Source organism: Odocoileus virginianus, unplaced genomic scaffold, assembly GCF_023699985.2.
Source record: "Odocoileus virginianus isolate 20LAN1187 ecotype Illinois unplaced genomic scaffold, Ovbor_1.2 Unplaced_Contig_10, whole genome shotgun sequence".
NCBI lineage: Eukaryota > Metazoa > Chordata > Mammalia > Artiodactyla > Cervidae > Odocoileus > Odocoileus virginianus.
In genome coordinates, this window is record NW_027224327.1 from 161,031 (window position 1) to 174,597 (window position 13,567).

Consider the following 13,567-nt stretch of genomic DNA (forward strand, 5'->3'; position numbering starts at 1 on the left):
CAGACACAGGTAGGGTCTGGCCCCCTTATACCCGTGGCTCCTGGAAGGCACTCACGCTCTATGCCCTGTGGTGCCCTATACCAGGACACAGAAAACACCTTCCACCACCCCTGTCCTGTTCTCACTCTGCCACCAACATCCACAGGACTTCCCTCCTCCACCTTATCTTCCTGCTCTGCCCAGAAGCCCTGGAGTTGAAAGTGAACTTGCTGCAGCTATGTGGCCTGTGCTCAAGCCCTGCTGTACACAGAGAGTAACAGTGGCTTCCTCTGACCCAGAACATTCCAGAGTCCAAGACTCAGACACCTCCGAGAGCTTTTTGACTTTCTGTGATCCTGAGTCACCCAATGTCGCCAAAGCTCAGGGAACTCATGTTAAAATGGGGCCTTCCAGTACAGGCTGCCCGCCCCACGGACACCGTGCTTAAACAGCTCTTGCCTTGGCAGGCCCCTCAGATCAGCAGCGATGTCTGTTGGCCAGGACTTCCTAAACAGCTAGCCGAGCTGGGCGGTGCTTCAGAAGGCCCCGCCTCCCAGAACCCAAGGGCATGCGCCAGCAGGGGCTGTGGGTTGGGAAGAGGGGCTGGTGGGCCGGCCTCCCATCGCAGAGTTCCAGGAGCTCCAGCGCAGACAGCTGAGCCGAGGGGCCTCCTGGGCAGAGGACCTGAGTCTTCGTCTGTCCCCAGGCTGTCAAGTCCAAGAAGCACATCCCAATCCATATCACCTTGGCGACTGGAGAGAACCTGACGGTCATGGTGGACTCAGCCTCAACGTCTCGGGAAGTCTGCCTGCACATCGCCCGCAAGCAGGGCCTCAGCGACCACCTGGGCTTTTCTCTGCAGGTCGCCGTGTACGACAAGGTACTGGCCAGGGGTCCCATCCACCGCCCGCCTCCTTCACACATGCAGAGCAGCACCAGCCCTTGTATCATGGCAGCCTAGGCACCACTCACCTTCCCAGCTGCCAAACACAGATGCGAACACAAACTCCCACTCACAGACGTGCCTCCTAACCAGGCAGCCTGCCCCGCTGGCCCAGCACTCACACACTCAGCCTAGTACCTCACACACACACCTGGAAGGTCCCCTGCTGTGCCTACATCCTGCGCCAAGCCCCTCCACCCTGGGGAGCTCAGGATCCCATGCATCCATGTGGGGGTCACACCAGCACTGCCCCACCCTGAACCCCACATCGTCGCCCCACCCAGATGCCCTGATTCCCACGCTCAGAACCAGGCATACACATGCCAGTGAATCAAGGCATTCTAACCCAGTCACATGGGCCTGAGCCTCCTGTGAGAGGGCCCGGCAGGGGGAGAGTTCAGGGGTGTTTCGGGGTGAATGACAGGCCATGCCCAGTGGGGAGGAGCCTGAAGGGTTCCTGTACTTTTGATGTCCACACCTCCACATGGGTATGGCAAAGGCAGGTGTCCCCGGGGAGCTGACACGCAGCAGTCACTCACCCCTGCCGCCCTGATTCTGGTCTCAGTTCTGGTCCCTGGGCAGCGGGCGTGACCACGTGATGGATGCCTTGGCCCAGTGTGAGCAACTGGCCCGGGAGAGGGGCGAGAGTGAGCGCCAGGCACCATGGCGTGTCTACTTCCGGAAGGAGTTCTTCACCCCCTGGCATGACTCCCAGGAGGACCCGGTCAGCACCCATCTCATTTACCGACAAGTCCTCCATGGAGTCTGGTTTGGCGAGTACCCCTTCGAGAAGGTGAGGGGACCACAGCTCTCAGGGCCCCAAAGACCCACCTCTCAGACAACCTGGGGAAGGGCCCTGTTTCAGGGCAGGGACTTTGGGACAGAGCACGGGCAGCTGGGCTGTGGGCACCAGGCATGTCCCTGGGGAGGCCATGTGGATCATGGAAGGCAGGAGGCTGAGAGAGAGGAGTGGGCCCAGATGCATCTGCGAGTACAGGTCCCTGAGGCCCTCTGGGAGCAGCTCTCCCTGCCCTAGCCTTCATCTCCTCCTCTAGCCACAGGTTCACTCAAGTTTCTGGGGTTTGAGGCACCTGCCGCCGGCAGCAAAGCCCACCAACCCCCCCCCCCCATCAGCCCCAGGCCCACCTAGCCTCACCACAGAAGCTGCTCATGGGGCAGCAGGGCCTGGGGGTCAGGAACACGGCCTTGGAACATTAGGTCACCTCTCTGAGCCTCTGGAAGGCGCAGTCACCAGAGCTTTCTGTGTGGTTGTGAGACCTCCTGGGCAATGCTGTGCCTGTTCAGCGGGTGCAGACCTCCCTGGGCCTGAATCCAGAGGATATGCTGGGGACTGGAAACAACTGTGGCAGTCTTGGAGGCCTGCCTGGAGCAGGGCAGTGGGCAGGGAGAGGTGGGGGCAAAGGGGGCGTGGGGTCAGAGGGCAGGCAAATAGATGGCTGGGCAAGGTTTTGTCTCCTGGGAAGGAACAGGGCAGCTTGGTCCCTGTGGGGCTCCTGGAGCAGGGAACCTTCTGTGTGCTGGGCATGCTAGTGACTTACACAGCCTCCCGCCCGCGTGAATCCCAGTAGAGACTGCAGGAATGGTAGGGAGGTCACCTTTGCTCAGTGAAGACTGGGGGAGACAGGGTAAAGGCCTTGTCCACATGTGAAGGAGAGGGAAGCCTGGTGTCCTGCAGTCCACGGGGTCACACTCAGACACGACTCAGTGACTGAACAACAGCACTCACCTTACTCAGACAGCAGTGCTGGGGCTCCACCCAGGCCCCAGAGCTCAATCCCACACACTCACTGGCTCACGAGGGCTGAACAAGGCGCATACAAGACACCCCCTTGTCCTCTGGCTGGGCTGCTGGGAGACCCCAGCCTGCCAACAGGAGCGCAGCCCGTGTTGGGCTCAGTCAGGGCACACAGGGGCTTTGCCATGTTGGGAGAGGGGCAGGTCCTGCCTAGCAGAGGTGGCTGCTCACCTCTGCTGTGGAGGGGGGGGGGAGGTGAGAGCTCAGCAGGGGCCAGGCTTCGGGGGGAGAGGGGGCTTGCACATGCACACCCCACCCCGGCTCCCACGTGTGTCCCTGGGTGGTGCAGGAGGAAGAGCTGGTGGAGCTGCTGGCCCAGCACTGCTATGTGCAGCTGGGTGCCTCAGCCGGGAGCCAGGCCATCCAGGAGCTGCTGCCCGGCTGTGTCCCCTCCAAGCTGTACAGGACCAAGACCCCTGAGAAGTGGGCCAGCCTGGTCACCACCGCCTACGCCAAGGTCAGCCTCCCCGAGCCTGTGCACTCCGGCGATACAGCTCTTTTTGGGGGTGGTGGGCCCCTTGGTACATAGAGGGACTGGAGATCCCATTATGAGTCCCTACTCACTGAGGGGATGGAGACTAACCTTCCGGTCAGCATAGCCCTATGTCTTCAGGTTTAAACAATCTCGTTCAGGTTCACCCCCCCTCACAAGGTGGCATCTTGGCCGGTCTGGGCGGCTCAGCCCTCCACTGGTCTCTACTGCAGGGTCAATCTGGGCCCTGGCTTTTGGGTGCAAGAAGGCATCCTCAGCTGCTGGCCGTAAGCACACCCTCACCTTGGCCCCAGTTCTGCCCTGGGCCTTCACGTCCCCTTGCTGGGCCCTGAATGCCCGGTGCTGGCCTGGACAGCAGGGAGGGCTGCCCCTCCTCTACCCAGCTTGGTCAGCCTGCGCCAAGTGAAAGTGGTTCCCGGAGGCTCACAGCCTCTTCCCCGAGAAGACAGCCATCTGACTTGGTCCCCTGCTTCCTTTCCCCTCCCCACAGGGCTGTCCCAAACCACCCCTCCATCAGAGCCTCCCTCCTCACAGGGTGCTCTGCTCTGCAATATGTCCTGAGGGTGCAGAGTCAGCTCTGAGGGCTGGTGGGCTCCGTGCAGCAGGAGACCTGTGCATGGGGTGAGGGGGTGGGAGGGGGAGGATAAAACCCTTCGGTGAATGCTTGTGTGTGTGTTAGTCACGCAGTTTTGTCCGACTCTTTAACACCCTGTGGACTGTGGCCCGCCAGACTCCTCTGTCCGTGGAATTCTCCAGGCAAGAATACTGGAGTGGGTAGCCATTTCCTTCTCCAAGGGATCTTCCCGACCCAGGGATCAAACCCGGGTCTCCTGCATTGCAGGCAGATTCTGTACCATCTGAGCCACCAGGGAAGCCTTCCCCGGCTTCAATTACCCTGTTGCACTGGGAGCCAAGAAACAGCATGACAGGCAGTGGGCAGTTCAAAGGCAGTGCAGTGCTGGTTTGTCAGGGGTTGACAGCCTAGCTGCAGGAGATGAGGCCTAGGTGCATGGCTCAGATAGCAGGGGTTGCCCATGTTCAGAGCGGGGCAGGGAGGATGACCAATGCAGTCTGCGTTCTGGTCACAGGAAAGGAGGTGCTCAGAGTGTGTCTGCAGTGGGGGAATGCAGCTTGCTTTGTCCTGCTCTTCAGGAATCAGAGTGCACAGCCCTGAGGAAAGGCTCCAAGGAGCCCCGCAAGAGAAAAGCCCAGTTGTTCTACCTAATATTCCTCATACAAGCTTGACCACAGAAGCTTTGTTCCCCAAAGGGGTCAATATCATCCCTTGGGGACAGTCCTTGAACAGGAACTTGGGGAAGCAAACCTCGTGGATTAGTTTTGTTGTTTCCCAGCCCGAGTGGATGTGTTTACAGGGGAGAGGCCATGGACTTTTTAGGGCTAGTACGAGGCAGAGGAGACAAGAGATGCACATGAACCCAAATGAACACGAGAAGAAGCGGCATCATCATTTTGGGAAAGGGGAGATAGGGTGAGAGTAAAGAATTAGGAAATTTACACCACTGTTTTTTCCAAAGGGAGCATAAGTTTCACTGATATTTTTTTTCAGTAAACACTAAAATGTGGACATTACCAAATAAACCGGAAAACAAGACAAACAAAGAAAAAAGGGAAATCACCAATAGTATCACATCAAAGAGCTCATCCCTCTTAATGCTGTGGTACATATCCTTCTAGACTGCTTTGTTCACAGGTATACAATTGACATGTGCATATGATTGGAAGGCAAGAAACATGCTTTTTAAAAAAAATTTATTTATTTTAATTGGAGGCTAATTACTTTACAATATTGTGGTGGTTTTTGCCATACACTGACATGAATCAGCCATGGGTGTACATGTGTCCCCCATCCTGAACCCCCCTCCCACCTCCCTCCCCATCCCACAGGGTCATCCCAGTACATTGGCTTTGAGTGCCCTGTTTCATGCACTGGACTTGGGCTGGTCATCCATTTCACATATGATAATATACATGTTTCAATGCCATTCTCTCAAATCATCCCACCCTCGGCTTCTCCCAGAGTCCAAAAGTCTGTTCTTTATATCTGTGTTTTGCTGTCTCACATATAGGGTCATCGTTACCATCTTTCTAAATTCCATATATATGCATTAATATACTGTATTGGTGTTTTTCTTTCTGACTTACTTCACTCTGTATAATAGGCTCCAGTTTCATTCACTTCATTAGAACTGATTCAAATGTGTTCTTTTTAATTTAGCTGAGTAATATTCCATTGTGTATATGTACCACAGCTTTCTTATCCATTCATCTGCCGATGGACATCTAGGTTGCTTCCATGTCCTAGCTATTGTAAACAGTGCTGCAATGAACATTGGGGTACATGTGTCTTTTTCAATTCTGGTTTCCTCGGTGTGTATGCCCAGCAGTGGGATTGCTCGATCGTATGGCAGTTCTAGTCATAAGGGATTTGATTTGATTTAGGTCATACCTGAATGGTCTAGTGGTTTTCCCTGTCATCTTTGATTTCTTTCATCAATGTTTTACAGTTTTCTATATATAGGTCTTTTGTTTCTTTAGGTAAATTTATTCCTAAGTATTTTATTCTTTTCATTGCAATGGTGAATGGGATTGTTTCCTTAATTTCTCTTTCTGTTTTCTCATTGTTAGGAAACACACTTTTTAAAAAAACAAAAATGGGATCATCATTAGACAGTTTTCAACCTGCTTCTTCACTTCACTTAATAGTTTGGGCCCTTATTTCTGTGTCATTAAATACCAATCTGTTTTTAAGGGCTGAATAGTACTGTATTCATGAGCTACAATTCATTCACTGGTGAATTTTAAGGTCATGTCCCATTTTCACTGTTAAAACAATGAAGTGAATCTCTTTGTAGATACAACTTTTATATGCTTGATGATTATTTCATCAGGATCAATTTCTTGAAAAGGGATTTCAGAGAGTACAAATGTTGGGTTTCCCAGGTGGTGCCAGTGGTAAAGAACCCGCCTGCCAATGCAGGAGACGTAAGAGACATGGGTTCAATCCCTGGGTTGGGAAGATTCCCTGGAGAAGGGCATGGCAACCCACTCCAGTATTCTTGTCTGGAGAATTCCATGGACAGAGGAGCCTGGCAGGCTACAGTCCATAGGGTTGCAAAGAGTCAGACATGACTAAAGTGACTGAGCATGCATGAATGTTCTAAAATCTTTGATATGTGTTGCAAAGGGCCAAATCTGAGGATGTGTCTGTTTACATCCCCTGATTCAGTATATGAATGTTACCTAATCACCTTTTAAAGAAGGAACAAGAGAAATAACATTTTATCCAACAAACCATAACAGGAAAGCTCAATTGGATGTTACGGCCAGTGATGTTACAGTTGGATGTTAACAGATCTGTGGAGATGGGAAGAGAAAAGGGTGAAGGCCAGAGAGAGCCAAGGGTGAGGGAGGGAGGGAGGTGAGACAGGACTGGGGATGAGGATCAAGGTGAAGGTCCCTGAGAGACACCTCCCAAATGCGTAGGAGAGACAGAGTGCAGCACCAACAACACACAGACACAGACACCAGCGCAGGTCTTGAGCACGAAGCAACATGCAGCCCCAGGAGGCCAGTGTTGGTGAGAGCCAGTGGGAGCCTGCAGACACGTGCACGCACCCCTCATTGTCTTCCAGGCTTAGGCAGCGAGCAGCAGCCTGGCCCTCCAGCCCCTGGGAGCTCTGATTCTAAAGAAGGGATCAGAACCACCAGTGATGGGCCCTCCCCAGCCCACCAGAGTCCCTCACCTGACTCTCACTGACACTGGCCTGGCTTTAGGCAGCGACTTCACAGAATGATCCAGCAAATGAGCTCCCTGGGCAGTGGGTGAGGAGTTATCTGGGGGATAAGTGACGGAGGTGACTCATCATCACAACCTCCGTGCAGGCACCCTACACCCAGAACCAGGCCAGGTCGCTGACCGTGCAGGAGCAGGTGGTGGACACTGCCTGCCTGAAGTGGCCGCTGCTCTTCTCCCGGCTCTTTGAAGTCACCACACTCTCAGGTAATGGTGTCTGATGTGTAAGAGGGTGCCAGTGGGCCCCCACCCTGGGCCAGCCTCGACTTCACACCCCTCTTTCCTTCTGCCAGGCCCCCGACTGCCCAAGACTCAGCTGATCTTGGCTGTTAACTGGAAGGGTCTGTACTTCCTGGACCAGAAGGAGAAGGTGCTCCTGGAACTCTCTTTCATCGAGGTCATGAGTCTGATCACCAATAGGTGGGTGCTCCAAGGGAAGCCCCAAACCTCCACCTCCCCACAATCTCAGTCCTTGAGGCTCCAGGGGAGACAGGGAGAAGGGGAGACTGGTGCACACTGCATCACACGTGTGGCATGATGGCCATTGGCTCAGGCCCCGCCATCCACTGTCCTGGGGCCAGCAATGGGTCCACACACCACCGATTGCCCTCTCAAGCTTCCTCTAGAGCCCAGCTCCCCTGGAAAGAGGCACATAAGCTTGCAGCCTTCAGGGCTTCCATTCACTTATAGGTTCTTTCTCTTCTCACTGGTGGGTACTGCTCACGTGGAGTTGCCAGCAGTCTGGGAGAGGGAGCAAGGGACATGCCTGTGTGTGCAGGGCATGGAAGAGAGTGAGGACCACCTTGCATGCCGGGAGTGCACCAGACACGCCGCCTCCAGCTCTCATCTACTGAGAAGGCCTTCACGCCCTTTTGGAAGGCCTGCCTGTGCCCTGCCAGAGCCTCTCCTTGGTTCAAACACACCCTAGTGTGGCATGACCATCATGGTCATGTGTGGTCCCAGTGTGCAGTGTGTGTGGGGACCACTTACTGAGGCAGACTGTGCTAGGTGTTCTCTTCTATTCCAGTAAGTCCCCCCATCACCCCCACACTCTGCAGAAGAATAAACAGGGGCATGCAGAGGGTAGGTGCTTAGTTGTTCAGTCGTGTCTGACTCTTTGCGACCCCATGGACTGTAGCCCACCAGGCTCCTCTGTCCATGGGATTTCCCAGACAAGAATACTGGAGTGGGTGGCCATGCCCTCCTTCAGGGGATCTTCCCAACCCAGGAATCAAACCAGGGTCTCCTGCATTGCAGGCGGATTCTTTACCAGCTGAGCTACCAGGGAAGCCCACAGAGACTGGGTAGCTCACCCAAACTCACCCAGGCTGGAGCTCCATCTCAGCACCAACTTTCTTTGCAGTGGCCCCATGCCAGCCACCACCTTGCCTGCCCAGAGCTGACTCCACAGACAGGCTTGGCACCACCACTGCCTTTGAAGCCCATAGAACAGGACCCTAAGCTCTGGTTCATCTGCCCACGCACACAGAAAGTCCGGGGCTAGGGCAGATCCATGCTCAGCCCCAGGCCCTGTATGGCTCCAGACACACTGGAGTTTCCTCATCTGTAAGAGGGCTCCATGGTGTGATGGTTGGCACTCCGAACTCTGTAACTTGGGCAGGTCACCCCTCTGAGGCTGTTGAGGGCTGACCCAGGGGGAGGTGGGGCAGGCCTCCGGTCACATTGCCCCCTTTCCCCCTCAGGGAGGCCCAGGGTGGGCAGAGGCTGATGCTGTCCACGCTGCATGAAGAGGAGTATGAGTTCCGGTCTCCCAGCAGCGTGGCCGTCGCCGAGCTGGTGGCCATGTTTCTGGAGGGCTTGAAGGAGAGGTCCGTGTTCGCCATGGCCCTGCAGGACAGGAAGGCCACAGGTGCCCAGCCAGGCGGGGAAGGGGCCCGGTGAGGGGCCGCTCATGTGGCCAGTGGGAGGGCGGCTTGTTTGTGCCAGGTGCTGGTGGTCACAAAGCAGGCGGAGGGCAGGGACTCGAGCAGAGAGAGGGAGAGAGGCCACAAAGTGCTCAGGGTCATCCATGGGCAAGGCAAAATGAGGGCGTTCAGGAGGGGTCTCAAACCCTCCAAAGTGAAGGGCACTGAGGGATGTCCCTCTTCTGGAAGCAAGGGAAGAGCCAGCCAGGTCAGCAGCCCCTGCAGCGCACGTCATCCCCACTGCCACCCTCTTATCCAGTGCTGCAGACGAGGACTGGTGGCTCAGAGAAGGCAAGCAGCTTGTCCAGGGCCACATAGCTTGCGGGTGGGGATGGGGGTGGCGTGAGCCCTGCTGTTCTCATTGACAGCCGCAGCTTCCCTCAGCACAGCTGGAAGTCAGGCTTCAGAAAGTAAGGGAGAAGGGAGGGCTGTGCACAGGGTCTTAACTGCACTGGAAACATCAGCAGAAGCTTTGTCCCCATGGCCCATCCCATCCTCACAACCGCCCCAGGAGGGAGGGGTGATCTTCTCCATCTTATAGCTGAGGAAACAGGCTCAGACAGGTCACTTAGCTCCTGGGCAGGCATGGTAACAGCCTGCCGGTCCTCTGTTCCCTTGGTCCATCTGCCTCACGGCTCCCTGGCCACTTCCTGGTCAGGCCTCTGAGCAGGTCTCCCCAGCTTCTGCCTGCCCGGCTATGCCTGTCCAGGCCCCCCGAGTGCCTGAACTTGGGGAATCCCACCCCCAGTCACTCTCAGGGTGGCCGTGGGCCCCCTGCTCTGTGTCCCTGTTTCCTCCTCTATCAGAGGGGACCACCCACAGAATGTTAGCAGGCCCTCTGGCCTCCACTGAACCCTGGGGAAACTGTCTTCTCTGTCTCTTGTGTGTGTCCGTGTGACCGTAGAGGATTCCACCCTCCTGCCCTTCAAGAAGGGGGACTTGCTGATCCTGACAAAGAAGCAGGGCCTGCTGGCCTCTGAGAACTGGACCCTGGCCCAGAACGACCGGACCGAGAAGACGGGGCTGGTGCCTACCTCCTGCCTATATGCCATCCCGACAGTCACCAAGCCCTCAGCCCAGCTGCTGGTAACCCACGTGCTCACCTGCCCTCAGCCGGGCACCCCTGGGCGCCTGGGGAAGAGGCTGAGATGCCAGGCCTGGGGTCCCAGCTCAGGTGCCCGGGCCCCACTCCCCAGAAAGCCTTGGCATCATGGCAGCCATGCCAGCCCTGCCACCCCTCTGGGAGAGGCAGGAAGTGCTTGTGCAGTGAGTGGCTGGGGCGTCACCTGGCACTCAGCAGGTGCTCAATCAGTGCGCGTCCCTCCATCCCTCCCACCAGGGAGCGTCCTAGGGGTAAACCTGTCTTGCCTCAATGTCATTTAAAAACCCTGACCCAAGGGGGCTCAAGTCTCCCTACCCCTGACAACCACTCCACCTTAACCCCCAAGACAAGCGCCGCCCCTCCAGGGAGACAGGACAGGCCTCCCAAATGCATGTATTGAGTGCCAACTGTGTGCTCTGTACCACAATACAGTCTCAAACACAGTAGCATCTCCACCCTCAAGGAGCCCTGGGACAAATGATGACTTGGTGGCAGGGGTACAGAGTGCCACCAAGAAGCAGCACTGGTTGTTACAGGAGCAAATTCTAGGATGGGGGCTTACTCTGTCCAGGAAGATTTCCCTGAGGGACAGACGCTTCCGTGACCAGGCCTGAAGGAGGTGGGGGGCCAGGCCAGCAGAGCCAGGGTGAGAGATAGCCCTGAAGAGAAGTGCCCCAGGAGAGGGGAGCCTGGTGGGCCTGAGCACCCCCTGAAGAAAAAGGAAACAGGTTCAGAAACATTGAGTCACTGGTCTTGGGTTCCACAGCAGGTGACACAGGAGGGGTAGGTCCCAGCCTGTCCAGCCCTGTGGCCTGGCACCTCCCAAGTCTCTGAGGACACCTGGCCAGGAGGAGCCCGTGGGTGGGGCCTTCTGGATACTCATACCTATGCCCCACTCCACCCCCAGAGCTTGCTGGCCATGTCACCGGAGAAGCGGAAGCTGGCAGCCCAGGAGGGGAGGCCCGCAGAGGCTCCCCTCGAGGAGCATCCCGAGGAGACCCTGCACACCCTGGAGGAATTCTCCTATGAATTTTTTAGGTGCCCACCCTGCTTCATCCCGTGCCCCACCCCAACCAGCCCTTCGGTGCTGCCTGGGCAGGGAAGGGACCCTCTGACCCTGACATAACCAACCTGTTTCTTAGTGGAGTGCTGTGGGCGCAGAGGGCATCCCCGTGGGGGCCCACCCTGGAACCCTGGGCTCTCTCTGCACTGTGTGTGCATGGCCCATGGTGTGTAGGAACAAGGAGCAGCACACACCCTGACCCTGGCCTCCATCCCCAACAGGGTCCCAGAGAAGGAGACCATCAGCAGAGCTGTGCTGCCCCTGGCTCGAGCCCGGGGGCAGCTGTGGGCCCACTCGGCCGAGCCCCTGAGGCAGCCGCTACTCCGGCGCGTCCACGCCAATGCTGAGCTGCGGGATGCTGCCTGTCAGATCTTCATCGATATCCTTTCCCGGCTGGCCTGCCCCAGCCCCACACCAAGCCTGTGGGCACCAGCCCCACGGCCGGCCCACCCAAGGGCCAGGCCTCTCAGGGCCCTGGTCTGCTCCGGAGTCAGTGAGGTGCCCCAGGGTGGCGGGATCAGCTCCAGGCCAGACTCAGGATCAGTGGTGACAGGCGCTTCTCCTTGACGGCCACACCCATCCTCAGGTACATGGGTGACTACCCCTCTCGGCAGGCCTGGACCTCCCTGGAGCTCACCGACCAGATCTTCTCATCAGCCCTCCAGGAGGCCATCCTGCAGGACGAGGTTTATTGCCAGATCCTGAAGCAGCTGACGCACAACACCAAGAGGTCTGCGGGCAGCAGGGAGGGATGGAAGGCACAGCAGGCACAGGCCCCCTCAGCCCCCACCCCCAACCCCCACCTCATAAAGGCAGCCTTGGTTGTAACACTGGGGTGGGAGGGGGTGCTGGGACTTCTTGCCCTGGGCCATGCCGCTACTACCCTGTGTCCTTCGTCACCTGGCCTCTCTAAACCTCAGTGCTCTCCTCCACAAAACGGGAATGATAGCACTCCCTCTCCTTCTTGTGAGCAGGAAAGCTTTGATGGCGTTGACAGCAGGGCAGTGGCCTCCTTGCCCATGGCCTCAGGCAGGCCTCTGCTCACATGAAACATCCTGCAAAGAGCCCCACCTCCCTGCAGTGCTGGAGGGCCCGGCCTCCGGGAGGGGCCCCTCCTGGGCTGACCTGTGCTGCCATCCACAGGTACAGTGAGGAGCGGGGCTGGCAGCTGCTGTGGCTCTGCACCGGCCTCTTCCCACCAGGCAAGGCGCTGCTGCCGCACGCCCAGAAGTTCATAGACACGCGGAGAAGGAGGGTGCTGGCCCCCGACTGCAGCCGCCGCATCCAGAGGGTCCTGAGGTGAGCCTGCCAACTCCCAGGTGCCCCCGGAACATTGGTCTGGGAGTGCTGGGGGTTGTGGCCCACCAGTCTCCCGGGATCATGTTCCAGTGGGCACACCCACCAGAGGAGCCAGACTCGGCTTCCTCTCTGAAGTGGTGTCAATCTGGGGAGACAGGGCCCGGTCCCAGCCACCAGGGAGGGAGACACAGTGAGGCCCAGGAGGGCTGCAGGGAGGCTGGAGGGATTGGCGGGTTTCTGGCCACGAGTGGCCGCCTGGGTCATGAAGAGGCCCATGCCCAGTGCCCAGCTATATGAAAATGAGAACACGACCCACCCTGCCCGCTGGTGCCCTGCCCAGCCTGGTCCTCCCCCTACATGTGCTGTCAGAACCTCAGGGCTCCTGGGGGATGAGGCCAGGCTGGCCTCTGCCACCTCCCATGGGCCACGTGCCCGGCACCACCTCAGATCAGCTCCTCGTGCATGGCACGTAGCTGAACTCAGAGGCTGGTGAGGGGCCAGGCCTGGGTGGGTGGTGGTGGCCCGGGCAGCGTGCACTTTGCTCCAGGACAGGGCCCCGGAAGCAGCCGCCACACCAGGTGGAGGTGGAGGCCGCGGAGCAGAACGTCTCCCGCATCTGCCACAAGGTCTACCTGCCCAACAACACGAGCGAGGTGAGCCTCCCCTCCCCACCCCCAACACAGCCAGAGCAAGGTACTTCCCCACTGGGGTCACTCTAGGAGAGCTGGGCGACGCCTACGGACACAGCTGTGTGTGTGTGCTCTCCTAGCCCCTCTCCTGTGAAAATACAGCCCTGCTCTCACTGGCCCCCGCCAGCATGAACTGAGCGCTGGGCACCATCAGGAGTTTCAGGTCATGCAGGGGACTACTGGCCCTGGGGAGGTTGTAGTATGGTGGGGAGTTAGGATGTCCCAAAGGCATGGGGGGCCTTCCAGGCCAGGCACAGGAGTGAGGAGGCCAGGAGGCTGGGCAACAAGGCTGAATTCCAGGGCCTAGAGGCCCCTTGGGGCTTCCACCCAGCCCCAGGGCCACAGTGAGCAGGGATCCCGTGAGTTGCTTATGGATGGAACCCAGCTGGCTGTTGGGGACAGCGAAAGAGACAGGTGGGAGTTGGCAGTGCATGTGTGTGTGCT

At 57.7% G+C, this 13,567-nt stretch overlaps 1 protein-coding gene across 1 annotated transcript in view; it reads left to right on the forward strand.

Moving 5' to 3' along the window:
• MYO7B (myosin VIIB) overlaps nt 1-13,567 on the forward strand; it is a 108,984-nt gene that overhangs the window by 91,633 nt on the left and 3,784 nt on the right. Inside the window, exons 28-39 of the mRNA XM_070463984.1 lie at nt 686-859; nt 1,488-1,715; nt 3,028-3,195; nt 7,135-7,252; nt 7,339-7,465; nt 8,749-8,915; nt 9,875-10,056; nt 10,980-11,110; nt 11,357-11,514; nt 11,712-11,865; nt 12,279-12,434; nt 12,982-13,087. Coding sequence (XP_070320085.1) covers nt 686-859; nt 1,488-1,715; nt 3,028-3,195; nt 7,135-7,252; nt 7,339-7,465; nt 8,749-8,915; nt 9,875-10,056; nt 10,980-11,110; nt 11,357-11,514; nt 11,712-11,865; nt 12,279-12,434; nt 12,982-13,087 — 1,869 coding nt within the window. The remainder of the gene's footprint in view (nt 1-685; nt 860-1,487; nt 1,716-3,027; nt 3,196-7,134; nt 7,253-7,338; nt 7,466-8,748; nt 8,916-9,874; nt 10,057-10,979; nt 11,111-11,356; nt 11,515-11,711; nt 11,866-12,278; nt 12,435-12,981; nt 13,088-13,567) is intronic.